The sequence below is a fragment of the Eubalaena glacialis genome, chromosome 8 (assembly GCF_028564815.1).
Source record: "Eubalaena glacialis isolate mEubGla1 chromosome 8, mEubGla1.1.hap2.+ XY, whole genome shotgun sequence".
NCBI classification, from domain to species: Eukaryota; Metazoa; Chordata; class Mammalia; order Artiodactyla; family Balaenidae; genus Eubalaena; species Eubalaena glacialis.
In genome coordinates this window covers 99,150,477-99,178,421 of record NC_083723.1, presented here as the reverse complement: position 1 = coordinate 99,178,421, position 27,945 = coordinate 99,150,477, and the positions used below count along the sequence as shown (strand labels likewise).

Genomic DNA, 27,945 nt, shown 5'->3' with positions numbered 1-27,945 from the left:
TGTGGAATAGTAGGGTACATATTCTAAAGAAGAAATAGAGACCTCTTTTTATTCAAGGAGAATGATCGGTAAATTTGCAATCGATCATTCATTTGATAAATTTAGAAATAGCAATTTTGCATTAAAGACTTTCTTAAGGATGGAGAACTGGCTCAAGGAACTCAGGAACCGTGTCTAGGTCTGGATTCCAATAGCTCTTCTACATAGGGTACAACTACTCACTGCCAGGAGGTTTGATAACCAGCCCAGGGGTTCTCATCCTCACTCTGCACTGACTGGCAATGAACCTTGGTAATTTATTGACTATAAACCTTGGCAAGTTATTGAGTTTTATTTGTATCCAGGGTGAGGAGTTAGACATCCAAGATCCCCCCGACTCTAAAGTTTAATGTGGCACATATATACAATGGAATATTACTCAGCCATAAAAAGAAGTGAAATTGAGTTATTTGTAGGGAGGTGGATGGACCTAGAGTCTGTCATACAGAGTGAAGTAAGTCAGAAAGAGAAAAACAAATACCGTATGCTAACACATATATATGGAATCTAAAAAAAAAAAAAAAAAAATGGTTCTGAAGAACCTAGGGTCAGGACAGGAATAAAGACACAGAGGTAGAGAATGGACTTGAAGACACGGGGAGGGGGAAGGGTAAGCTGGGACAAAGTGAGAGAGTGGCATGGGCATATATACACTACCAAACGTAAAATAGATAGCCAGTGGGAAGCAGCCGCATAGCACAGGGAGATCAGCTCGGTGCTTTGTGACCACCTGGAGGGGTGGGATAGGAAAGGTGGGAGGGAGACGCAAGAGGGAGGGTTTATGGGGATATATGTATATGTATAGCTGATTCACTTTGTTATACAGCAGAAACTAACACACCATTAAAAATAAATAAATTAAAAAAAATAAAGTTTAATGTGATGTTGGAACACAAGATTCACAAATGTCATAAAAATGAATATAACTCCTGCCCACAGAGCTACTGGTCAGTCCTACAGCTAGAGACATACTCAGCTACTCACACTCCCCTCCACTGGCATCTGCCTCATTTACAGCTTTAGCCCCTGAAGCCCTTCCCCGCTATGATATCCTCAGTTAAGAAGATTTTTTCCCAAGTTTTACTGAGATATAACTGACAAAGAGGATTTCTGAAAGTTCCCTGTAACCTAAACTCACTTGTAAACTTTCTTTTATAGAAAAAAAAAAATGACTACATGATCCAAACAATAACCTACAAATTAACATTTGGGGCCAAAGCATTTTGGAAAACATATACTTATTTCAGCAATCTACTTTTGGAGCGGAGCGGAGTGCCTAAGAGCATAGCTTGTAAAGTAGCAGAGTTCTGGAACCAGGCTGCCTGGGTTCAAAAACAGACTCTGCTACTTCAAAGCTATGTGACCTTGGGCAAGTTCTCTGGGCCTCCATTTCTCCATCTATGGAAGAGGAATTATCAAAGTGTCTACCTTCTAAGTGTTTTGCTTTGAGAATTGAGTTAATAAATGTAAAGCAATTAGAATAGGCCCAGGCACACAATAAGCGGTGGAAAAAATGTTAGATACTATGCATCTTAAATATTCTCAAAAGAGACAAATTTCTAATCTGTGAAGATGTATTAACATTTGGGAAATATCCAAAAGTCATTTGGAACAAATTCTGATTTTTAAAAAGTGGGGGAATGTTTAGCAGTTTGGGTTGAAATTATGATGTGTATATAGAATGAGACTTGTTTTCTCATTTAGATTATTATCAGGTATAAATAAGTTTATTGTCTTTTGAAATGATGGCTTTCAAAATGATAGTCCTTCTTTCAAAAAGAGATTATACATACTAAAATACTAAATTATGGTTATACCTTGTGCCTGATGACACAAAGGTATAATCTTTGTCCTTTGCTGTTCATTTGTAAAAATGGCACAGGGAGCATTGAGTTCCTTATCTTTAATGGAATCCACCAGAAAGATATTGCCTTGTTTGGCAAAGAAATACTTCCCCTCTTTTTGTTGAAAACTCTTGTATTCTCAGTTTCTCAGTTGAGATTGCTAACAAGATGACATACAAAATTAATCATGCAACTATCAAAATTAAAACACATGTTCAGGGCAAATTTTACACTCAATTCTGGAATTTTTGTTTTAGCACCTTCACTACAAAATTTATAGTATAATTTAGCACAGGTGGTTTGTTCTGCAAAGCCCTTCACATGTTTACATCTTGTTAAATCAAAATTTAAATATAAGCAATTAAAAAATCTCTAAATCATTTTGCTAGACCTCAATAGAAAATAATAAAGCCTGTTTTAAACTTTCCTCCTTTACCAACCTGAAGACATATTTTATCTGCCTATTTCTCTTTTGCAAACACGTATACTGAGCTCCTCCTGTGCCCAAGCACTATTTGAAGCTCTTCACGATATTAACTCAGGTTTTCCTTAAAACCACCTTATGGGGTCAGTACTATTATATCCATGACAGATGAGAAACTTTCATTAGGTCTCCAAACACGCACGTGACGAACTGCAACTCAAATCCAGACAGCATAAATAATGTTTTGATGAAAGTATTTAAGAGAGGTTATTTCACTTAAAGAAAATGTTTCCCTCCCTGTTATTTCTAAAACCTTTGAAATCTGGGTCTCTTAACTTTATCAGGAATTTAATTTTAAAATAACCTATCAGGTCAAGAATTCCACATGCAAAATTTATTTTCCAAATCATTAGGTCTGGAAACATCATCCTGAAGCATTTGGGAGGTGAGAGGGAGGGGAGGCAGAGGAGGTGAAAAACCCCCCAAAGTCAGTGAAAGTCTGCACCACATTGCTGAAGAATGAGGTTCTGAAGAGTCGGGGGGCCAGTGGGGTGGAGAGGTCTGATGGGCTTTGAAGAGTGAGGTCATGCTCAGTGTTTTAAACTCATCAGTCCTGCCTAAAAAAAATGGATGTGGGTAAGAAAGAAAAAAAGAAAGACAAATTAGCAGCATTTTCAAAAGAAGTTAAATATGTCAGGCAGTCAGGGGTCCTAATTCTGCCTTGAGGGAACATGTGTCAAACCAGCTTGTAGTTCTGCAATCGGTGAAACCGTCTGCAAGAAATACCCCATCCCTCATTCTTGTTCCTACAACACACGCCTATGGAAGGAAAGGTTAGAGTTGGTCAATTGCATGTGGAAATTTTCTCCATATCACCTAATTGAGACACGGGGCCAACCTTTCTTTGAACAAAAAACCAATATGGTATAGCCTGCTGAAAGAAAGCACAGCAATGGCTTTGACTAATGAGGACAACAATAACTGCCCAAATGATGTATTATTAAATTTCGTCCCCTGGACCACCACGACCTACAACTCACAACCACTTTCTGAGCCCGGGAGCAGAAAGCAACGGTGAGGAAGCGCTGCACAGATGTTTATTTCTAAGGCAATATTAGATTTGGTGGCACTCTGAAAACTATAATAATTGCTGATTCTCTGTGCTCACAGAGATCATTGAAAGACTACACGTAACTCCAAAATGTACTATTGTTATATAGATACTAATTTCTTTATCATTAGGACTATAAATCAAATAATATATGGCAATAGTACAGTTGCTGGGACAAAGTAGGTGCTCAATAAATTGAATTACTATCATGTACATTTACGCCAGAAATGAAACTGTCCTTATTATGCTTGTTGCTGCTAGGGATCTTCTGCTTCAGATTATGAGTTACTAGAATAAGAATTTTTTTTAACCTGGGCTTTTTCATATCTCTGAATTTGTATACAGCATTGGCTGTGATTGTACATTATTCCTTGAGACAAAGGGTCAAAACTTTCATGACATATTCAAAAGGGTACCTGCTTCCTCCAAAAGATGAAGAATCATTGGCTCAGAGACATCATTTGCCTTCCCTTGTCTTATATAGAGCCAAGCTCTGTTGTTTGATGAAGCCAAAAATGTCTTTTAAAAAATAAGTCATGTTCTAGACTTGCTTTGGAGTGGGAGGAGGACTTATAAAACTGCTCACCCTAATACCCAAGATCTCTCCTCTCTCTCACTACCACCCTCGCTATTCTGGTGTGTAACTTTGCTAGAGTTAATCTGGACTTGAGAAATGCGTAAGAAAATGGAGAAGGAGAAATTAAAGATCTAGGGATCCTCTGGAGCCATTAAAGCCCCCAAAGTGGGTATTTAGGAATTGGAGTTATCAAAAAGGGACTCTGTTTATCTGCTTCTCTTTTAACTAAACCTCCTTCAAAGTTTCAAATGTCACATTTGAAATGCGGTAAATCTAACAGAATATTTTATTTAAAAACCTCCCAGGTTTTTTCTTTTTCTATTTCCCTGCCCAATAATTCTGAAATTAGAAGACTAATTCTTAGAATGTCAAAACATAAACTTCAAACGAACATGACTGTATACAGCAGAAGGTTGCACTCAGGGAAACCTCTGGATGCTGTCGGAAGCCAGGAAGACCCGATTCTCTTCCACAGGGTCTTGGCGCTGCTGAGCTAACGGTAGTAAAAGTTTGTTTCTTCTTGTAAAAGAAGCAGATGTGACTTGGAGAAACATGGAGGAACAGATGTGCTGAGCAAACGTTTTTATTTAAGCGGTAATTTATCTGACCATAAGTTACATTAACTCAGAGGTGAGTGTTTAACATAACTCGTTTTCACCAACTCAGAAAGATAATTTACAGAAGCACTAAAAGAGATCGTGAATTAAAGAACACACCCCTATCATCTTTGCCTGCTTTTTAAGAAAACAATGTTACACAAAATTCCCAAGCCTTTGGTGTCTGTGAAGGCTTACTGGGCACTGAGGTAGCCTCTGCGTTCAGAATGTCTGGGTGTGCAAACTGCTCGTGAAAATAGCAGATCATTCCCCTGGGTGCTACATGGGCTCATGAAGAACGCCGGTAAAGGGCTGCGCAGGCTTAGCACACAGAACTTGAAACAACTGCAGAAGGCTAAGTGCTGAAGTCAAGGGCACTTAAGAAGACTTGAAAGAGTGCCTACAATTGAGGTCATTGCTAAGGAAATGGATGCCTCTGCTGCAGATCCTGCAGAGGGAAGTAGAAGACAAGAGCCAGTTCTCTACCAGGTGCAGTGGCAACCATGCCTACAGCACACACTACTTTTAGCAGTCCAGGAAAACATCTGAATCTCCTTTAAATTTAGAAGAAAGAAAATGAAATTTTAGGTCCAAGAAAAGTCTCTATTCTCTATAGAGATGAGTCTTTCTAGAGATGAATATTAATATGTTCATCGTTATATCAACACAGTGGTAAAATACAATTTTAAGTATTTTTTTTCCTGAAAGAAGGGGTCCACAAAGGCAAAAGTGCCAGGACCCATGAACCTCAGGAATGCAACCGTGTGGAACAGCCCAGGTCACTCACTGTCCTTTCTAACTCCCAGCTCGTCATTCCTGTCCTGATTCCTTTATAATTCCAGAATTTCTCGGTACTATAGGCTCCTACTTCTTTTGCTGTCCTCTTTCTTCCCTCATCTCCTTCTCTATACACTTGCAGGTAAGCCCTAGAGGGGCATCGGGACCAAGAGTTTTCATGATGGTGATGACGACGATGATGCTAACTCAACCTTGACCGAGCACTTGATCATGTACTAGGCTTGTGACAGAACTCTGCATTAATTATCTAGTTGAATCCTCAGACTGGTGCTATAAGATAGGTTCTATTACTAGTTCTATTCTTAAAGATAAGAAAACTGAAGCTTAGGGGAGCTTATAAGCCTTGCACTAGGAGACACAGCCAATGAGGGCAATTAGAAGCAGAGCCGGGACCACAGTCAGGCTTCTCTGACAGTGATTATAAGCATGAGCCTTGGAGTCCATGGCTTTTAATCACTAGGTTAGGAAAATGGCCTGAGATGCTTTGTTAAGATGCAGTTTGCCCTGATAAAATAATTTCCACAGAGAAAAGTGACTCTCATCCTATTTATAGAGCAAGAGAATATTCTGACTTTTACAAAGGAGACATTCTTTTCTACATGTTTAAAAACTAAGTGCAGTATTCGATCAAAGCATTCAGGAGCCTACTTAATTTTCACTCATTAAAGGCAGAGAGATATCATAGGAAGTCATCAGAGGTGGAAATTTACCCTTGAAGAAACTGTTCATGATGCCCTTGAGAAATATCACCAAAATATATAGCATTTAATATAAAATCTAAATAAATATAATAAATATAAAATATAAATAAATTAATATAGATGGAAATAAATAAATTAATGTATAAATAAATATAAAAATATAAAATACTTAGCCTAAGACTTAGTTTCCTCGTAGAAGGGGGTAGGGTGGAGTAGATAATAAAAATTAGCTACATTATCTAATCTGCTTGTGAAGATTAAATAAGAGTCTGAAAGGCAGGATTTTTTCACCTTGACGACTGTGTCACTGAAGCACTGTCAAACTGTCAGCTCCACAGCACAGCGTTCTCACTGTTATAAAGTATGCGTGAACAAAGTTTTTTTTAAGTTTTGAAAAAATGTACTGTGGATATTTTAATAGAAACAATAAGGTAGTAAGGTGTGTTAAATAGTGAAAGCGATTAATTGGAAATTGTTCCAATTGTGTAATCAAGCATAACATTAAAAAAAAGCCTGTGCACCAGAAATCATTTTAACAATGAGTAGCAATAATAGTATTCTGGCTAAGTAGAATTCTAATATGTAAACTATTATAACCTGATTTAAATATTGGATACCAATATAGTCATATTGGGATATATAAAGTGTCTAGTAAAATATTAGATATTAGCTCTAAAACTTTCCTCATAGGTAGACTCTCAATGGGAAGACTCTGCTATCAGATATTACTCACCACATAAAGATTATGAAGACCTCAGAATTTTGCAGTGACTCCAGAACATTATAAAAATTATCACTGTACATGACCACAGAAACAAATTTAGTTAACTAAATTTGAACAAGTTGAATTCTCGCTGAATGACAGTTTCCCCAAAAGGTCAATTAGATTGTAAGTGTGAGGAGGGTTTTAGATTCTATGGTCCAGAGTAATGATTAAGGGGATAGATTTGCGTCAGACCCGTATTCAAATCCCACCTTTGCCACTAATTACATATGTTATGTAGAAAGCCTGGATAAGCTTTCTAACTGTTCTAACTATTCTAAAGTCTTAGTTTCTTCGTATGTTAAAAAAAGAGAGGGGATAAAAAAATCATCTGTTTAGGGTTGTGGAGAACACTAAGTAAGGTAGGAAGAAAAAGTGCTTAACGTGAGGCCTGGCACGTAATAAAAGTTCTATAAATGTTGCACGACTACTCCTCCTCCCTCTGTGGCTGCTGCTGTCCGTGTCTTCCCCTACAGCACATGGCAAATTTCTAAGAGCAGAGTGCAGGGCAGATACTTAATAAACAGTTGCTGGTTGGGAGCATTTCACTAAAACACAGACTCTACTGTTGAAAAATTAAATCGCATTCCTCTGGTATACTGACATAAACAAGGTAACTAAAAACCACTAAAATGAGTATTCCAACAATACTACAACTTTGGAATCGAACAAATTTTTATTAAGCAGTCATTGCTAAATGCTATTCTCTTATTATGGACATTTGCTAACACATTAGACAACTATCATATGAGTTGTTTTATAATTGTCCTTATGTGTTGTTGGAAATGTACAAAAAAATAAATGGGAACATTTTATAAAGCATTTCCAAATGCTATAACTGGAGTCATTCACACATCATTTAATAACTCAGCATCTAGATTGCTAATTAGTGTTTTTGTAAAATAAAGCAGCAAATACCAGTTTTAAATGTGTAGCTAAATGCTGGACGTATCATTTTTTTAAATGGTATTTTTTCTTTCCTTGGTATTTTCCCTTTCTTTATTAATTGAAATGTATTTTAAAATGAAAGCTGCTTCTAGCAAATGGATCCATGAAATGTAGTCTCCTACGGTTTTGCCCTATGACCTTTCTGCAGATTTTATTTATGACTCTATCTGGCACAACACTTTGGAGGCAAAATGTATATGAGACCACAGATCATCTGTACAAATCAATTTCTGTGGATGCTCTATTGTTATCCATGTCAAAACTTTTTGATTTGGAAGGAGATATTAAAAGAAATATTTCCCCATATGTATTTTAATTTCCTTAGAACATAAATATATCTTCTTAATTCCTATGCATGACATATTCCAGCAATAATAACAGCTTATTACTATCTAAATCTTTCTCCCTGACAGCAAAACATTATGCTATTTATGGATAAATCAACATGAAATAGTCTAGGTATGTTATTTGACTTTTTATGTTTCATTAAGAATCATGTTTTCTGTAATTGAATGCATACTTCTGATTATAATTACATTAGACAGAAAAGATGGCAAATTAATGAGGAGAATAAAGAGCTCTCAGAATCCTATCACTGACTACAGAAATGATTAAAAATATAAGGATGAAAACAGATAAGAATAATGCTTCAACATTCAACTTTGAGGGATTACCTTTAAACTATTCATACCTCTAGTAAATCCACTACAGATTTACTAGCTTTACTAGTAGAAAGTAGAAAAGCAGGACCTCTTATTGATATACATCAGTGGTTCTCACTGATTCTCAAAGATGTCCTCTGAGGGGCTGATTTTGCCCCTCAGAGGACATCTGGCAACATCGGGAGACACTTCTGGTTACCAATCCTTGGGGAGGGGCGTACCACTGGAAATCTAGCGGATGGAGGCCAGGGATGCCACTAAACATCCTACAGTGCACAAGACAGCTCCCCAGAATGAAGAATGATCCGGCCCCAATAGCAATAATGCTGAGGTGGAGAAGCCTTGGTCCAAATCTGGTTGTTTTATATCAGTCATGTAAATTAGCCCTTTCTCCCTCACTGATAATAACTAAACTAAGAGTTGCCTCTACAGCTACCATATGCAAATTCCAACTGGCGATATAATTAGAAACAGACACTAAACTCAAATAGTCAATTATGGCTAAGTAGGTACTTAAAATGTTTGATTATGTAAATAACATGGAATATATATTAACAAATTAATTAAATTATCTTATTATTCACCAAATTGTCAAAGTAATTGATTTTTTAATTGACTGGTATGCCTTATATTTGCTTTCCTCTTCACTGTTAGTCTTTTGGTTAAATAAGAAAATGAATAGTTGATGTCCAGAAGGTGAGAGAATGAGGGAAGGAGAAATTAGGAAACTTGATTAACTGCAAATTGGATTCTCCTCTTTTGCGTACTTGAAGGTGGACTGTTTTTTGTTTTTTGTTTTTTATTAATTTATTTATTTTTGGCTGTGTTGGGTCTTCGTTTCTGTGCGAGGGCTTTCTCTAGTTGTGGCAAGCGGGGGCCACTCTTCATCGCGATGCACGGGCCTCTCACCATCGTGGCCTCTCTTGTTGCGGAGCACAGGCTCCAGACGCGCAGGCTCAGTAGTTGTGGCTCACGGGCCTAGTTGCTCCGCAGCATGTGGGATCCTCCCAGACCAGGGCTCGAACCCGTGTCCCCTGCACTAGCAGGCAGATTCTCAACCACTGCGCCACCAGGGAAGCCCTGGACTGTTTTTTATGTTTATTTAAAATTTAATAATGGAGTCCATTAGGCCAAAATCTAATTTGAAATGTAAGGAGGAATTATAATTTTTCCTCTTAACCAACAAACAAAATATAATTAAGGTTTAATCCATTTCCTTTCAGCTTGCCATGTATAGGCTTTGGGGAATCACATACATGTATAACAGTCTATCATTTAATGTGCAGTAGTTCAACTCTGGATTTCAACCTTAAAAATATAACAAAGCCACTATAGTTGTTGGAAAAAAAAGAAAAAGAACAATTTGGAAGGCCAAAAATTTGATAGAAGATTAGAAATGTTATCCCTCACTTTTTGTATTCTACACTTCATCATAGCATCAGTTTGCCATGAAACCTAAAGACTCTAATGAGATTAAGCATAAAAGATAAATAAGGGAAAGGTCTCTGATTAGAATTTTAACTGGAGCCCATGGTGAGAAAATCCTACCTCTGCTATTGACTCCTCCCAGTTCCTGAAGCCTCTCATGCCTAGTTAAGTGTCTAAAACAATCCACATTTTTCATTCATTATCTTTTCACTCATTTTACGGTTTCCAAAAGGAAGGCTAAAAAAATAGTAGTACTTATTAGACACTTTTCCATTTTATATACTAGAGTGCTTCTGATGGACCACCCATATAAACTTTAAATTAAGACCTTCTGGAAAGGATTCTTATAAATGACTGAAATACTTTTCTGCAGTCATCTGTAGGATATATCCCACAAGAATTTTCTAATATTTTTCTTGATATTATAGTAACACATTCCTAATATAACCTATTGCCTAAGTTAATTGTATGATAATTAACTTCTTTCTGATCAATATATTTGAGAAGGGAGGCATGTCTTGGAATATATTACATACTTCCCCACTAATGGATTTTTCTTATATTATTGAGGTATAATTTATATTTAGTATACATAATTTATATATAGCCAAACATACTTATAAGTATTATACACAGTTAATTGCACAAACCTGAAGTGCACAATTAATTAAATTTTTATACATCTATACACCACCTGGTTATATATGTAACCACCGCCCAGGTTAAGATATAGGACCTTTGCCCAAAAAGTTTCCTCATGCTTAGAAGCTCCCACACCTTCTAGGTAACCACTATTTTGATTTCTATCACCATAGATTAGTTTTGACTGCTCTTAAACTTCATATAAATGAATTATAGTACGTCTTTTTATGTCTGGCTTCTTTTTCTCGACATAATGTTTTGGAGATTTACCCATGTTTGTGTGTATCAATAGTTTATTTTTAAATGTCTCAACAGTATTACATTGAATTTGTTTATCTCTTTTCTTATTGAACTTTTTCCAGCTTTTAGATTTTATAAGCAACTTTTAGATTTTATACAACTGATATGAAGATTTCTTGTGCTTAAATGAAAAGAGCTATCAAGCCATGAAAAGACGTGGAGGAAACTTAAATGCATCACTAAGTGAAAGAAGCCAACCTGAGAAGCTACATACTGTATGATCCCAATGGTATGACATTCTAAAACAGCTAAAGCTATGGAGACAATGAAAAAAAATCAGTAGCTGCCAGGGGTTGGTAGGCAGTGGGAGAGATGAATAGGTGGAGCACAGAAGATTTTCAGGGCAGTGAAAATACTTTGTATGATTTTATAATGTTAGATCCATGTCATTATACATTTGTCCCAACCCATAGAATGTATAACACAAGGAGTAAACCCTAAGGTAACTATGGACTTTGGGTGATTATGATGTGCCAATGTAGGTTCATCCCTGGTAAAAAATGTACCATTCTGATGAGTGATGTTGATAATGAGAGGCTAGGTATATGTGGGGCTGGGTGTATATGGGTAATCTCTGTACCTTCTTCTCATTTATTGTAAACTTAAAACTGCTCTAAAAAATAAAATGCTTTAAAAGTTAAAAACAAAAAAGATTTCTTGGATATATCTTTTGATGGACCTATGACTTCGTTTATCTTGGGTACGCAGTTAGCAGGATTGCTGTGTCATAGGATGTTAGCTATATGCTAGCTATACTAATACTGGCAACTTTTTCCAAAATGGGCAAACATTTGACACTTCCCCCCAGCAGCGTATGAACGAAAGCTTGCTCCACGTCCTCTCCAACACTTTGTATTGTCAGTCCTTTTAGTGTTTTTCATTGTGGTGGGTTGGTAGTGGTATCTCATTGTCATTTTAACTTGCATTTCCCTGATGATTGATGGAATTGAGCATCTTTTCATATGCTTCTTGGTCATTGGGTTATCTTCTTCTTGTAAAGTAAGTGCCTTTCCATCTCAGCCTCATAATTTTCTGGCAACTTTTCTTGACCATTTTTTCCCTAGTTCACAGGGAGTTGCAAACTCTAAAAAAAATATCAGATGGCACCAACAGACCAAAGGGTCACCCAGCAGTCCGGCTGCCAGGCTTTTGCCCTCACTCATCCCACCTAAGGATCCCTGGTTTGTGTGAAGGGGGCTTCTCCCCACCATCCTCCAAAGGGCGGTTCTTCCTGCCAGCAGACTAGGCCAATACCACTCTCTGGAGGACAGTAGCACCTGCTTTCCTAGTTTATTCTTTCTCTTTGGGCGCAGGAGGAAGGTTCCTGCCAATGTTACTGGAGCCTAAAGCATACTTGACTAGACAACTGGAATCAGGCAATCGGGGACGGCAAGCTCCAGGGGTCTGGATCCTCACTGGAGTCCATAGCGGCAGGTCCGCTCCTCAGTGGAAGACATGGCGGCCTGCAGTTGCAGAGCCAGAGCCGAGCAGGCAGGCACGGGCAAGGACTGGGGCCACTCCTCTTCCTGCAGGTCCCACACCCCAACCCCACCAAGCCAGCCCACCCTGGCACAAGGCCACCTCAGCAGCAGTGTAGTTTAATCACAGGACTTTGCAATACACCAAGGGTCAATGAGACTTATTTTATTAACGTCAAGGAAACTTAAAAATCATCTAATCCAGTTCCTCATCTGTTCCTTGAGAGATGGATTTCCAATTGATGCTTGAATACTTCCTGGGACAGAAAAGTCCCCACCCGTGAGGGAGCCAGGAGGCAACGTGATACAACATGGACTTTGGAACTAGGCACAAGTGGATCTGAATCCAAGCCTTGCCACTCACTAGCTATATGACCGTGGGCAATTTCTTTAACCCCTCTGATCTTTGGGGTTTCTCCCCTGAAACTGAGGGCTAAGAGCAGAATTCAATCTATACGAATGCTGTAAGGATTAAAGAGACTATAACTAAATCTAAAGCATTCATGACAGAGCCTGGCACATAGTAAATGATAGTCAATAATACCTATTTGGGAGCAGTTTGGACCTTTAAAGAACTCTTTTTTATACAACTTGGATCAAAACTCCTACACCTAAATCCAAGTTACAGCTTCTGGCGTGACATCAAATAAACTCATTTTAGTTTCCAGGGAAGGGACAGCCCCAGACAGTGTCACAGGATTGGGAAGCATGTCTGGGGAAGGGTAAATAAGCCAGGTTAGCAGAAGCATAAAATACACTGACAAACAATGAGACATGAGGCTGAAAAAACATATGGACCAACATGAGAGAAGTGAATGACCATCAGAGGAACAGCTTGGAGCATTTTTGGCAAAGCCTATGACAGAGCGCACTTTAAGTTGATCAAGATCAAGCTTGCAAAACTGAACTGGAAAAGAGTCAGACAGATACAGGGAAACAAAGCTGGGGATTATTTTAGTATTTGAGTCAACAAGTAACAAGAACTGAACCAGAACAGTGTCATAAGAAGGACAAAGAAAGGATAAATCAGAGACAAGTGGGCAAATCCTGCAGATTCCACCTCTGCAACATCCCTTTCTACTCATGGTATCATCTCCATTCCTACTGACACCTCTCTAGATATTTATCATGTATATAATTACAATTAAATGTACAAAGATCTCTTCAAATGACAGCCAGGTAGGAATATATATTCCTGAAATGAATGTCAGTGTTAAAAGATCCAGCATAAGGATTTTACACTTTTATGAACACTTAGAAATTTAAAAAATTTTAAATGGGTTTTGCATATAGCAGAATAATGAATGAGTCATTTACCATGTTTAAGTTTAGAGTGGAACCAAAATATACAGCTATGCCAATAATTGTGGGTAACACAATTACATTTCAAAAGATACAGCAAAAATTCAATAGCACAAACCTAACATGAAAAGTGAAAAGTAAAAATACATTCTTTCATGCCCTAATGTAGAAATTTTGCTTTACTTTGTAACTTTTATTATATATTTACTCCATATAAAAGTCAAGTTTACTGACCAGTAAAAAGGTAGTTACCCATAGAGACTTTTAAAAATTAAAATCTACATTAAAATTAAATCTATGGTGCTTTTTGAAGTAAAAATAATTGTTGTTGGTAACCATAAATATTCTGGAAAAAATCATTCATACTCTTAGCTTTCCCTCAAAGATGATTTATTTTAAGAGTTAGTTTCTATATACAATATTAGAGTCAGAAAAAGAAAAATGGAAAAACATAGTCACACACTAAAGGTGAGAATATTTAGTTTGGAAATAACTACACACACACTGCATACACACACTTAGACAAAAACACACCTCCCTCTAGGTTTTGGTTCCCTCCCTCATGAACATTTTTGGTGTGGCTCTATAATTTGTTTTCCAGCTTGGAAAAAGACTGAGGTATAGCCACCCTAAGAAAGCAAACTGAAAAGTGGATAACTGAGAGGAACATACTCTTGAAGTCTTCTCCATAGTCTAGACCCCTGTTTCCCCAACTGTGTTCCACAGAAGAATATCAACAGGTAGTCCATTAAAAAGATGTCAAATAAGTTTGGAAATGCTGGACACTACATATTCTTCTTTTGAAAGCCCACCATTTAAATAAGTATCTGAAACGTTCAAAGAAGTCCTACAGTAAAGAAACCTACTTAATTTTGTTTAATCCATTGCTTCATAACCATACAACACTACTCTTTGCTATCTTTTTTTTTTTAACATCTTTATTGGAGTATAATTGCTTTACAATGGTGTGTTAGTTTCTGCTTTATAACAAAGTGAATCAGCTATACGTATACATATATTCCCATATCCCCTCCCTCTTGCATCTCCCTCCCACCCTCCCTATCCCACTCCTCTAGGTGGTCACAAAGCACTGAGCTGATCTCCCTGTGCTATGTGGCTCCTTCCCACTAGCTAGCTATTTTACATTTGGTAGTGTATATATAAGTCCACGCCACTCTCTCACTTCGTCACAGCTTACCCTTCCCCCTCCCCATGCCCTCAAGTCCATTCTCTACCTCTGCGTCTTTATTTATGTCCTGCCCCTAGGTTCTTCAGAACCATTTTTTTATTTTTTAGATTCCATATATATGTGTTAGCATACAGTATTGGTTTTTCTCTTTCTGACTTACTTCACTCTGTATGACAGTCTCTAGGTCCATCCACCTCACTACAAATAACTCAATTTCATTTACTTTTATGGCTGAGTAATATTCCATTGTATATATGTGCCACATCTTCTTTATCCATTCATCTGTTGATGGACACTTAGGTTGCTTCCAGGTTCTGGCTATTGTAAATAGAGCTGCAATGAACATTGTGTGACATGACTCTTCTTGAATTATGGTTTTCTCAGGGTATATGCCCAGTAGTTGGATTGCTGGGTCGTATGGAAGTTCTATTTTTAGTTCTTTAAAGAACCTCCAAACTGTTCTCCATAGTGGCTGTATCAATTTACATTCCCACCAACAGAGCAAGAGGGTTCCCTTTTCTCCACACCTTCTCCAGTATTTATTGTTTGTAGGTTTTTTGATGATGGTCATTCTGACTGGTGTGAGGTGATACCTCATTGTAGTTTTGATTTGCATTTCTCTAATGATTAATGATGTTGAGCATTCTTTCATGTGTTTCTTGGCTATCTGTATATCATCTTTGGAGAAATGTCTATTTAGGTCTTCTGCCCATTTTTGGATTCAGTTGTTTGTTTTTTGGATATTGAGCTGCATGAGCTGCTTGTAAATTTTGGAGATTAATCCTTTGTCAGTTGCTTCATTTGCAAATATTTTCTCCCATTCTGAGGGTTGTCTTTTTGTCTTGTTTATGGTTTCTTTTGCTGTCCAAAAGCTTTTAAGTTTCATTGGATCCCATTTGTTTATTTTTGTTTTTATTTCCATTTCCCTAGAAGGTGGGTCGAAAAGGATCTTGCTGTGATTTATGCCATAGGGTGTTCTGCCTATGTTTTCCTCTAAGAGTTTTATAATGTCTGGCCTTACATTTAGGTCTTTAATCCATTTTGAGTTTATTTTTCTGTATGGTGCTAGGGAGTGTTCTAATTTCATTCTTTTAGATGTAGTTGTCCAGTTTTCCCAGCACCACTTATTGAAGAGGCTGTCTTTTCTCCATTGTATATTTTTGCCTCCTTTATCAAAAATAAGGTGACCATGTGTGCATGGGTTTATCTCTGGGCCTTCTATTATGTTCCATTGATCTATATTTCTGTTTTTGTGCCAGTACCATACTGTCTTGATTACTGTAGCTTTGTAGTATAGTCTGAAATCCGTGATCCTGATTCCTGCAGCTCTGTTTTTCTTTCTCAAGATTGCTTTCGCTATTCGGGGTCTTTTGTGTTTCCATACAAATTGTGAAATTTTTTGTTCTAGTTCTGTGAAAAATGCCATTGATAGTTTGATAGGGATTGCATTGAATCTGTAGATTGCTTTGGGTAGTATAGTCATTTTCACAATGTTGATTCTTCCAATCCAAGATAATGGTATATCTATCTGTTTGTATCATCTTTAATTTTTTTCATCAGTGACTTACAGTTTTCTGCACACAGGTCTTTTGTCTCCTTAGGTAGGTTTATTCCTAGCTAGTTTATTCTTTTTGTTGCAATAGTAAATGGGAGTGTTTCCTTAATTTCTCTTTCAGATTTTTCATCATTACTGTATAGGAATGCAAGAGATTTCAGTGCATTAATTTTGTATCCTGCTACTTTACCAAATTCATTGATTAGCTCTAGTAGTTTTCTGGTAGAGTCTTTAAGATTCTCTATGTACAGTATCATGTCATCTGCAAACAGTGACAGTTTTACTTCTTCTTTTCCGATTTGGATTCCTTTTATTTCTTTTTCTTCTCTGATCGCTGCGGCTAAAACTTCCAACACTATGTTGATTAACAGTGGTGAGAGTGGACAACCTTGTTTTGTTCCTGATCTTATAGGAAATGGTTTCAGTTTTTCACCATTGAGAATGATGTTGGCTGTGGGTTTGTCATATATGGCCTTTAGTATGTTGAGGTAGGTTCCCTCTATGCCTACTTTCTGGAGGGTTTTTATCATAAATAGGTGTTGAATTTTGTCGAAAGCTTTTTCTGCATCTATTGAGATGATCATATGGTTCTTCTCTTTCAATTTGCTAATATGGTTTATCATATTGATTGATTTCCATGTATTGAAGAATCCTTGCATTCCTGGGATAAACCCCACTTGATCATGGTGTATGATCCTTTTAATGTGCTGTTGGATTCTGTTTGCTAGTATTTTGTTGAGGATATTTGCATCTATGTTCATCAGTAATATTGGCCTGTATTTTCTTTCTTTCTGACATCTTTGTCTGGTTTTGGTATCAGGGTGATGGTGGCCTTGTAGATTGAGTTTGGGAGTGTTCCTCCCTCTGCTATATTTTGTAAGAGTTTGAGAAGGATAGGTGTTAGCTCTTCTTTAAATGTTTGATAGAATTTGCCTGTGAAGCCATCTGGTCCTGGGTTTTTGTTTGTTGGAGGATTTTTAATCACAGTCTCAATTTCAGTGCTTGTGATTGGTCTGTTTATATTTTCTATTTCTTCCTGGTTCAGTCTCAGAAGGTTGTGCTTTTCTAAGAATTTGTCCATTTCTTCCAGGTTGTCCATTTTGTTGGCATAGAATTGCTTGTAGAAGTCTCATGATCCTTTGCATTTCTGCAGTGTCAGTTGTTACTTCTCCTTTTTAATTTCTAATTCTATTGATTTGAGTCTTCTCCCTTTTTTTCTTGATGAGTCTGGCTAATGGTTTATCAATGGTGTTTATCTTCTCAAAGAAACAGCTTTATTTTTACTGATCTTTGCTATCATTTCCTTCATTTCTTTTTCATTTATTTCTGATCTGATCTTTATGATTTCTTTTCTTCTGCTAACTTTGGGGTTTTTTTGTTCTTCTTTCTCTAATTGCTTTAGGTGTAAAGTTAGGTTGTTTATTTGAGATATTTCTTGTTTCTTGAGGTAGGATTGCATTGCTATAAACTTCCCTCTTAAAACTGCTTTTGCTGCATCCCGTAGGTTTTGGGCCATCGTGTTTTCATAGTCATTTGTTTCTAGGTATGTTTTTATTTCCTCTTTGATTTCTTCAGTGATCTCTTGGTTATGAAGTAGTGTACTGTTTAGCTTCCATGTGTTTGTAGTTTTTACATTTTTTTTTCCTGTAATTGATATCTCGTCTCAGCATTGTGGTCGGAAAAGATAACTGATACGATTTCAATTTTCTTAAATTTACCAAGGCTTGATTTGTGACCCAAGATATGATCTATCCTGGAGAATGTTCCATGAGCACTTGAGAAGAAAGTGTATTCTGTTGTTTCTGGATGGAATGTGCTATAAATATCAATTAAGTCCATCTTATTTAATGTATCATTTAAAGCTTGTGTTTCCTTATTTATTTTCATTTTGGATGATCTGTCCATTGGTGAAAGTGGGCTGTTAAAGTCCCCTACTATGATTGTGTTACTGTCGATTTCCCCTTTTATGGCTGTTAGCATTTGCCTTATGTATTGAGGTGCTTCTATGTTGGGTGCATAAATACTTACAATTGTTATATCTTCTTCGTGGATTGATTCCTTGCTCATTATGTAGTGTCCTTCTTTGTCTCCTGTAATAGTCTTTATTTTAAAGTCTATTTTGTCTACTCCAGCTTTCTTTTGTTTTACATTTGCATGGAATATCTTTTTCCATCCCTTCACTTTCAGTCTGTATGTGTCCCTCGGTCTGAAATGGGTCGGTTGGAGACAGCATGTATACGGGTCTTGTTTTTGTATCCATTCAGCCAGTCTGTGTCTTTTGGTTGGAGCATTTAATCCATTTACATGTAAGGTAATTATCGATATGTATGTTCCTATTACCATTTTCTTAATTGTTTTGGGTTTGTTATTGTAGGTCTTTTCCTTCTCTTGTGTTTCCTGCCTCGAGAAGTTCCTTTAACCTTTGTTGTAAAGCTGGTTTGGTGGTGCTGAATACTGTTAGCTTTTGCTTGTCTGTAAAGGTTTTAATTTCTCCGTGGAATCTGAATGAGATCCTTGCTGGGGAGAATAATCTTGGTTGTAGCCTTTTCCCTTTCATCAATTTAAATATGTCCTGCCACTACCTTCTGGCTTGCAGAGTTTCTGCTGAAAGATCAGCTGTTAACTTTATGGGGATTCCCTTGTATGTTATTTGTTGCTTTTCCCTTGCTGCTTTTAATATTATTTCTTTGTACTTAATTTTTGATAGTTTGATTAATATGTGTCTTGGCGTTTTCTCCTTGGATTTATCCGGTATGGGACTCTCTGCTCTTCCTGGACTTGATTAACTATTTCCTTTCCCATATTAGGGAAGTTTTCAACTATAATCTCTTCAAATATTTTCTCAGTCCCTTTCTTTTTCTCTTCTTCTTCTGGGACCCTACAATTAGAACATTGGTGCGTTTAATGCTGTCCCAGAGGTCTCTGAGACTATCCTCAATTCTTTTCATTCTTTTTTCTTTATTCTGCTCTGCAGTAGTTATTTCCACTATTTTATCTTCCAGGTCACTTATCTGTTCTTCTGCCTCAGTTATTCTGCTATTGATTCCTTCTAGAGAATTTCTAATTTCATTTATTGTGTTGTTCATCACTGTTCGCTTGCTCTTTAGTTCTTCTAGGTCCTTGTTAAACGTTTCTTGTATTTTCTCCATTCTATTTCCAAGATTTTGGATCATCTTTAGTATCATTACTCTGAATTCTGTTTCACGTAGACTGCGTATTTTCTCTTCATTTGTTTGGTCTGGTGGAGTTTTACCTTGCTGCTTCATCTGCTGTGTGTTTCTCTGTCTTCTCATTTGTCTTAACTTGCTGTGTTTGGGGTCTCCTTTTCGCAGGCTGCAAGTTTGTAGTTCCTGTTGTTTTTGGTGTCTGCCCCCAGTGGGTAAGGTTGGTTCAGTGGCTTGTGTAGGCTTCCTGGTGGAGGGGACTGGTGCCTGTGTTCTGTGGATGAGGCTGGATCTTGTCTTTCTGGTGGGCATGACCGCATCCGGTGGTGTGTTTTGGGGTGTCTGTGACCTTATTATGATTTTAGGCAGCCTCTCTGCTAATGGCTGGTGTTGTGTTCCTGTCTTGCTAGTTGTTTGGCATAGGGTGTCCAGCACTGTAGCTTGCTGGTCGTTGAGTGTAGCTGGGTCTTTGCATTGAGATGGAGATCTCTGGGAGAGCTTTTGCCATTTGATATTACATGGAACTGGGAGGTCTCTGGTGGACCAATGTCCTGAACTCGGCTCTCCCACCTCAGAGGCATGAGCCTGACACCCGGCTGGAGCACCAAGACCCTGTCAGCCACACAGCTCAGAAGAAAAGGGAGAAAAAAAGAAAGAAAGAAAGAAAAAATAAAATAAAATAAAATAAAGTTATTAAAATAAAAAATTAGTAAAAATTTACAAAATTAAAAAGTAATAAAAAAAGAAAAAAAAAAGAAAGAAAGAAGAGAGCAACCAAACCAAAAAACAAATCCACCAATAACAGGCGCTAAAAACTGTATTAAAAAAAACAAAAACAAAAAACGGACAGACAGATCCTAGGTCAAATGGTAAAAGCAAAGCTATACAGACAAAATCACACAAAGTAGCATACACATTCAAACTCACAAAAAGAGAAAAAGGAAAAAAAAATATATATATATCTATATATATATAAAGAAAAAAAGGAAGAGAGCAACCAAATCAATAAACAAATCTACCAATGATAATAAACTCTAAATACTAAACTAAGATAAACATAAAACCAGAAACCAGTCAGTCGCATACAGCAAACCCCAAGTCTACAGCTGCTCCCAAAGTCCACTGCCTCAATTTTAGGATGATTTGTTGTCTATTCAGGTATTCCACAGATGCAGGGTACATCAAGTTGATTGTGGAGATTTAATCCGCTGCTCCTGAGGCTGCTGGGAGAGATTTCCCTTTCTCTTCTTTGTTCGCACAGCTCCCGGGGTTCAGCTTTGGATTTGGACCTGCCTCTGCGTGTAGTTCGCCTGAGGGCGTCTGTTCTTCGCTCAGACAGGACGGGGTTAAAGGAGCAGCTGCTTCGGGGGCTCTGGCTCACTCAGGCCGGGGGGAGGGAGGGGTACGGATGCGGGGCGAGCCTGCGGCGGCAGAGGCCGGCGTGACGTTGCAGCAGCCTGAGGCGCGCCGTGCGCTCTCCCGGGGAAGTTGTCCCTGGATCACGGGGCCCTGGCAGTGGCGGGCTGCACAGGCTCCCGGGAGGGGAGGTGTGGAGAGTGACCTGGGCTTGCACACAGGCTTCTTGGTGGCTGCAGCAGCAGCCTTAGCATCTCATGCTCGTCTCTGGGGTCCACGCTGATAGCCGCGGCTCGTTCCCATCTCTGGAGCTCGTTTAGGTGGTGCTCTGAATCCCCTCTCCTCACGCACCCAAAACAATGGTCTCTTGCCTCTTAGGCAGGTCCAGACTTTTTCCCGGACTCCCTCCCGGCTAGCTGTGGCGCCCTAGCCCCCTTCAGGCTGTGTTCCCTCCGCCAACCCCATTCCTCTCCCTGGGATCCGACCGAAGCCCGAGCCTCAGCTCCCAGCCCCCGCCCGCCCCGGCGGGTGAGCAGACAAGCCTCTCGGGCTGGTGAGTGCTGCTCGGCGCCGAGCCTCTGTGCGGGAATCTCTCCACTTTGCCCTCCGCACCCCTGTGGCTGCGCTCTCCTCCGTGGCTCCGAAGCTCCCCCCTCCGCCACCCCCCGTCTCCGCCAGTGAAGGGGCTTCCTAGTGTGTGGAAACCTTTCCTCCTTCACAGCTCCCTCCCACTGGTGCAGGTCCCGTCCCTATTCTTTTGTCTCTGTTTTTTCTTTTTTCTTTTGCCCTACCCAGGTACGTGGGGAGTTTCTTGCCTTTTGGGAGGTCTGAAGTCTTCTGCCAGCGTTCAGTAGGTGTTCTGTAGGAGTTGTTCCACATGTAGATGTATTTCTGATGTATTTGTGGGGAGGAAGGTGATCTCCACGTCTTCCTCCTCCGCCATCTTGAAGGTCTCCCCCTCCTATCTTTTTTTTAAGTACACCTACTAATATCTTTAAGAATAATGGTTCTGTCCTGCTTTAGACTAATCTATACACCACTGTGAAATTCCCTTTGAGTTGGTGGTAGTTCATAAATCACAGGTGTATATTTTCTTGAAAAATAAAAATCTCAGCAATGAGTACCCTTACAAAATAGTGTTAAATTCTTGAGAAGAGATGAGATTGTGGTGGTGGTGCATAGAGGGGAGAGAACACTCTATATGGCCACTACATTTAAGAAAACATAGTATCCATCCTACTCACTGAGGCCCAGTCAGCCATTTCTGTCTTTTATTAACCGTCTGTGGTTCATGCTCCCACTAGCATATCAATCACTGAGACACGACATAGGTGCAATTATTCTGTCTAAGTGGATTAGTAGATATGGTAAGAGTATCAATTACTACTTCCCTGGAATCACTTGTAGCCAGGGTGTATGATGTAGGCAAATATAGAAGGTTATACACAGACTCCTAAAAAATGAAAACACAGAAGAAAGAACCACCAAATAAGACAAAGTCTCTGGGTAATGTTCACCCTCCTCCAAAATCAACAGGGCCACAGAATGGTATGTGTTGCTCACTGGAGCAACTGCAAACTTTAGAAATGATTAAGGTACAAGAAGTGAAGGCAAAATGTATCTACCCAAGGAAATTTAGTTTCGTTCACCTGGTATCCCTTTTGTAAAATAGTTTCATAAATTTTCCTCTTATTCTTTAAAACAAACTCCACTGAATCTAGTTTAAAATTTCAAAGTAGTTCCAGGGACAAATCCAAGAAACACAGCACAATTTAAACAGGAAATGTAAAAGCAATTTCATAACTAAGTGCGAGTACTCAGACATTTTTTTCAATATTAACCACAATAAATCCACTGCACACTATAAGTGCAGGGAATAGCCACCACACTTAAAAGAAAATCACTCACAAAAAGGTATCTTAGATACCTGGCTGGTACTCTTTTTTGAAATGATTTGGATTTGAAATTATTTGGATTTGAAATTGGATTTTTTCTAATAATTTTCATTTGGCATTTTTCACCTGGGTTAAAGGATCACTCCCAATTCAACCCATGTGCAAATGTAAAATTCACTTACCTGCACAAAACCGCATGCTGTGAAGTCCTCAAACAAAGGCAGACTTGGACGGTCTTCTCTATAGATGGTGAGTTTGTATGTGATCAGGGTCTCACCTTGGATTGGAGATTCATCCACCACAAGCATTGAGATTTTGTTCATCCCTAAGCCCAGAGGGTAGTTGGCAAAGCTGGAGAGAGAATGAGAGAGAGAGACAACCCAAATTGATTCATACATCAGTATTTATTAAATGTATACAATTTTCATTAAAAACAGATAAGATCTGCACCATTTCATAAGAAACCTAAAATGTGAAAAAACTATTTTAACTTATGTTTCATTGTGCTTTGGTATACCAAGAGTTATCTTGCAGAGCAAGTCGTGTCCCCTATCAATTACAGGGAAGGGGACTAATACTATTAACCACCTGTCAGGGTCATACATTATCCCATTTAATACTCACAACTCCATACAAAAACTATGATAGTCCCCGTTTTAAATATAGTAGAGTATGGTAGAGTCAGGGACCCAGGTTGGCCTGACTTGAATCCTCTTTCCTTTCTATTACACTTTCTGAGCTCTCAGGAATGCTGGGTGCATTTCTTTCCCTTCAACATAGGAAAATGAGTATATTTCTTGCCATGGACGTAGCATGTCATAAAATTCTATCTTCTGTTCAAATTATAAACCAAAGAGTTGATGTCTCTCAAAAGAGTCAATAGAAAAAAATCCCATGAGACTAAGAAAGTTAGTGTTACTATGTCCACAAATTGTCACCAACATGTTTATTAAGTAATCAACACCTGAATCTTCTAAAACTTGAGGAGTTGGGTTGGGGTAGAGGAGGCTACTGTTCAGAAGGATGAACTCTTCAACTACCTAAACACATGAAGGTAACAATAAACTCAATTTTCCCCAAATGAGTCCTCTTTAGTACTTTTCATACCACAAGATCCTCTCTTGTTACAACATTGTTACAAAGATTAAACACAAGGATTGTTAATAGATCAGTAGAGCACTCATGTGTTCTTTTTAACCACATGGCACCTGTAAAGCAGAGGGATTTCACACCCTGGCAATCCCTCCAACAGATCTTGTGCCGCAGGTTTTCTGAACCATCTTCAAAGGTTGCTTCCAAGGTGTGCTTCCCGCTATGATGTCTCCCCTCAGCCCCTGTCAGCTCCTTCATACCTTGGTCCTGCCCGTTCCTGCAGGTACACCTTGCACTGACACTTAGAAGTCTCTGCTCCAATTGTCAGCGTTACCACATCAAATGGGACTTCAGAGTAATAATCTTTGATCTTTGAGTTAAATTCAGGATTTAGTTCCAAATGCGGATGTGTGAAGATCTGCTTGATATGACATTGTGCATCTTTATCTGTTTAAAAAAACAAAATAATGACAGAAACACACCTGTGGCATGGATAAATGTTTAAAAATCATATATGATTAAGGTTTTTAAAATTCTTTTGGATAACTTTAGTGATGACTGCTGATTTTCCATTTGGTCCTCTGGTCATAGTTGATTTGTGGCTTCAGCTGGGTTTTCTATTTGCCAAATTTTGTAGACCTTGCCTCATATAACAGTTGTTGACTTTAGTTGATATTTTTTGCTCAGCCTTTAAAAGTTTAAAGGCACAGAAGGTCAGAAAATGTCTCTCCAGTGGACTGATAACATTTCGTAACATTTACTGCATATATCAAGCAACTGTGTAAATGGGGGGGAGATGACTCTGTGGGGTGGTGACAGAAGGATACCAGCAGGGAATAAGGAAAATTTCTTGACGGGAAGTGTCATTAAACTGCCATTGGATTGATATGTAGCTTATAGGCAGGAGGGTGAAGCAAAGAACGTGAAATCCAATATCATGCCAAACACTCAGACACAAAAACATGAGACCCCCTCCATACTCCGGCCACCTTAACCAAAGAAAGTACCCTAAAGTATAAGAAGGAAATGCTATCCTCTGCTCAACCCTGTTACAGAACCTAGCATATTATTTCAAATAATTGATTCTAAGCCATTTTTTAAAAAGTGTTTCTATTTGATAACTCAATTTTTTGCAAAAGTATTTTAGTGAGAAAAAACTAAAAACATATTCCTAGGCACATACACCAGCCACTGCTAAACTATATTGTGTTCATATTTGAAATAAACGAATTACTCAAAAGCAAATGTTTTTCAAAGAAATATTAACAAGTATTTTGTGCCAGAAATACTTTTCAATAGTCAACAAAATTCCAGTAAAGGTAAACATAGGAAATTCTATAAAAACCAGTAAAATGAAAATGTCTTCTGTTGCCTTTAAATAAGATGTTCAATGATGTTTAACACAGCGACAAAAAGATAACACCAGATTTGCCACAGGAAGCTATACACCTGCACTTAAAGAAAAGTCGATTATCCTGTTAACTGCTGTCTCTTCCTCTATTGTTATAGAGCTATCACAACGATTTTTCTAAAATCAAATCTGATGATTTGGCTTCAGTTCTTTAACAGTTTCTCATCACCTCCAGAATCTAGGCCAAGCTCCCAATAAAGCTTACAAGGCATCTCATAACCACTTCCTTGGTTCTCCTTCCCATCTCCCATCACATCCTGGACTTTGTGATTCAATACCAAAAGTTTTATATTTCTTTGCCAGACATGGAGACAGATGCATCACCAAATCCATGGCAATGAATACCACCAACTTTATAGGTGTTTCATTCTAGTTCTGAGGACTAGGTGTCAGCTTAATTCCCATCGTGCCCTAAAATAATGAAAGTGAATAAATGTGTGTATTTCTGACCCACATTCTAGGATAGTTTTCTCGGCTGGTCAAAGAAAAAACTACTCTGGTACAAATTAGGAACAATAATAATACAATAGATATATTGTAATTTCATTGCAGGGAAAAGTCAATAAAAATTAGTCAATTTGGTTGAATAACTCAGTGAATTGGGTAAATACCTGCTTGATTGATTTTACTTGTTACGAAAGATTCTATCTGGGTGACAGATGTAGGTGGACTTCATCTATAATTTCAATAATCCTACCAGCTCCTAAAATTTTTTATAATAAAAGAGAAAAAATGAAAGAATAAGGGTGAGACTGTATTATTAGATCTAATCTTGAAAAGGACCATAGCTTTTCATTTGAATTCAACCACTTATTAATAACGCATTCATTTTTTCATCAAAGATTTTTTTTTTCTGGCATAGTCTATGTTCAAGGCACTGAGATAAGCACAGTAAAAACAGGTTATTTTTGGTCATGAGATCTGATTCAAATGGAGACTGTGAACCCAATCTAACACTTTAAACAAGCTGGAGTTCAAGGATATGGAATGTACTTTCAAAAGCACCATTTCTTAGGCAGAAAGGGAATATAAATACGTGCGCTACACTTTTATCTTCAGAACCAGTTAGATGAATAACAAGGTGGAAGATTTTTTTCGAAATAGTAATCATAGGAAATGTATTGATACTTTAACTTTATATATTTTTATAAAATAGTCACTGAGAGTTAATTTCCTTGCAGTTTATACTTTCACTTAATAGTGAACATTTTCAATGGGGTCTGCCCATTACAACACTGAAACTCAGCCCTAAATGAAAGAAAATGTGTAATCATTCTCTTAAGCAAGATTTTAGCAAGTGCTTGTTCTTGGTTTCATCAGAAACTCTTCACCTCTGGCTTATGTACTGCATCCTAGACCCCTGCTTGAAAGCGGATTTTGTCCTGACATCATCTTCAACTGAATCATCAGTGGTGCTGCCTACAAACACCTGGTGTTTCCTTGGCATCTTTCCCAATCCAGTCCCAACTTGTCTCAGGCCAGCTTACCTTAGCTCTGCAGAGAACCCACTGTGAGGTGAGGTGGTAGCAGGCTGCTTAACGTATTTGGCAAGTATATATGGGAAAGCTGTTTGAAGTCTTGGTTGCTTTTAATGGATTTCTTTTAACCGCAGAATTTTGTTGCCCTCTTGAGGGATAATCATAACTCATATTAAACACAAAAACAGCCTAGACACTGAAAGATAATCCCACTTGTTCTAAGGCATCGAGTTATTTTTTTAAATCTTTTACCATAAAAATAGGAAGATTAATTTTGAAGACCCAGGTAGGACTAGTTTTTAATCAACATAAAAATACGAACAAAGTTGAAGAGCTTATTTAACGTGTTTGTATCCTCTACCCTATGCTACCTGAAAACTAAAAAAAAAAAAAGAGATTAATTTGTACAATCGTTCCTCTTATAAATGAGAAAACAAAAGACCAAAGAGGTGAAGTGGCTTTCCTGATCTAACCCAGAGCCTGGCACACTAGACCCTCAACAAATGTTCATTCTAATCTTGCTCCTAGTTTTCTCAAAATTAGTCCTTTTCTCACTACACACTGGTACCAGTCTCCCAAGAGAACTGAGTAGCATGTATTTTTCTAGAAGTGGGAGATTGGATGATAAATGCAGAGAGGGAATGGTGTAAGTATATCTGTTACTTTTTCCTGATTAGCAGTACTTTATTCAAAATGCTATTTTTTTTAAATTGGCCGTATTTGTTGATTCTATTAAACCACATTATTGTATCACCTCTCAGCCTATCGTGATTTTAATGATAGTGTTAAAACACAGTGAATGAATTAAATTGCATTTTAGAAGAGACAAATTAGATTTATTAAATTGGAAGGCATTTATTTATCATAAATTAGATCTTAGTCCATAAATTTTATTGTTTTCACCTTTAATGTTTTATCAGAATAGATTTTTTTGTGAAAGGCTAAATTTTCTGTGTATGTTTCAGCACCAATTATATATATATATACACATATATATGTTAAAAAGGTATACACGGCCAAAAAACAAACCTGATAAATAGAATCCTTATTTTTCCATCATATTATTATAGGATATTAAGATAATACATGAGCCTTGGACAAAGAATCTGAGGACCCAGTTTCATGATCCAGCTCATGCATTTAATAGCACTGTGATCTTGGAAAAGTCAGTAAGATTCCCTAGAATGATATA

At 37.9% G+C, this 27,945-nt stretch overlaps 1 protein-coding gene across 2 annotated transcripts in view; it reads right to left on the bottom strand.

The window, feature by feature from the left end:
- CPED1 (cadherin like and PC-esterase domain containing 1) overlaps positions 1-27,945 on the bottom strand; it is a 295,598-nt gene that overhangs the window by 129,420 nt on the left and 138,233 nt on the right. For both annotated transcript variants that reach the window (XM_061197986.1, XM_061197987.1), the window contains exons 14-15: positions 24,125-24,311; positions 22,955-23,123 (exon numbers count right to left, since the gene is read on the bottom strand). In XM_061197986.1, the coding sequence (XP_061053969.1) occupies positions 22,955-23,123; positions 24,125-24,311 (356 nt within the window). The remainder of the gene's footprint in view (positions 1-22,954; positions 23,124-24,124; positions 24,312-27,945) is intronic.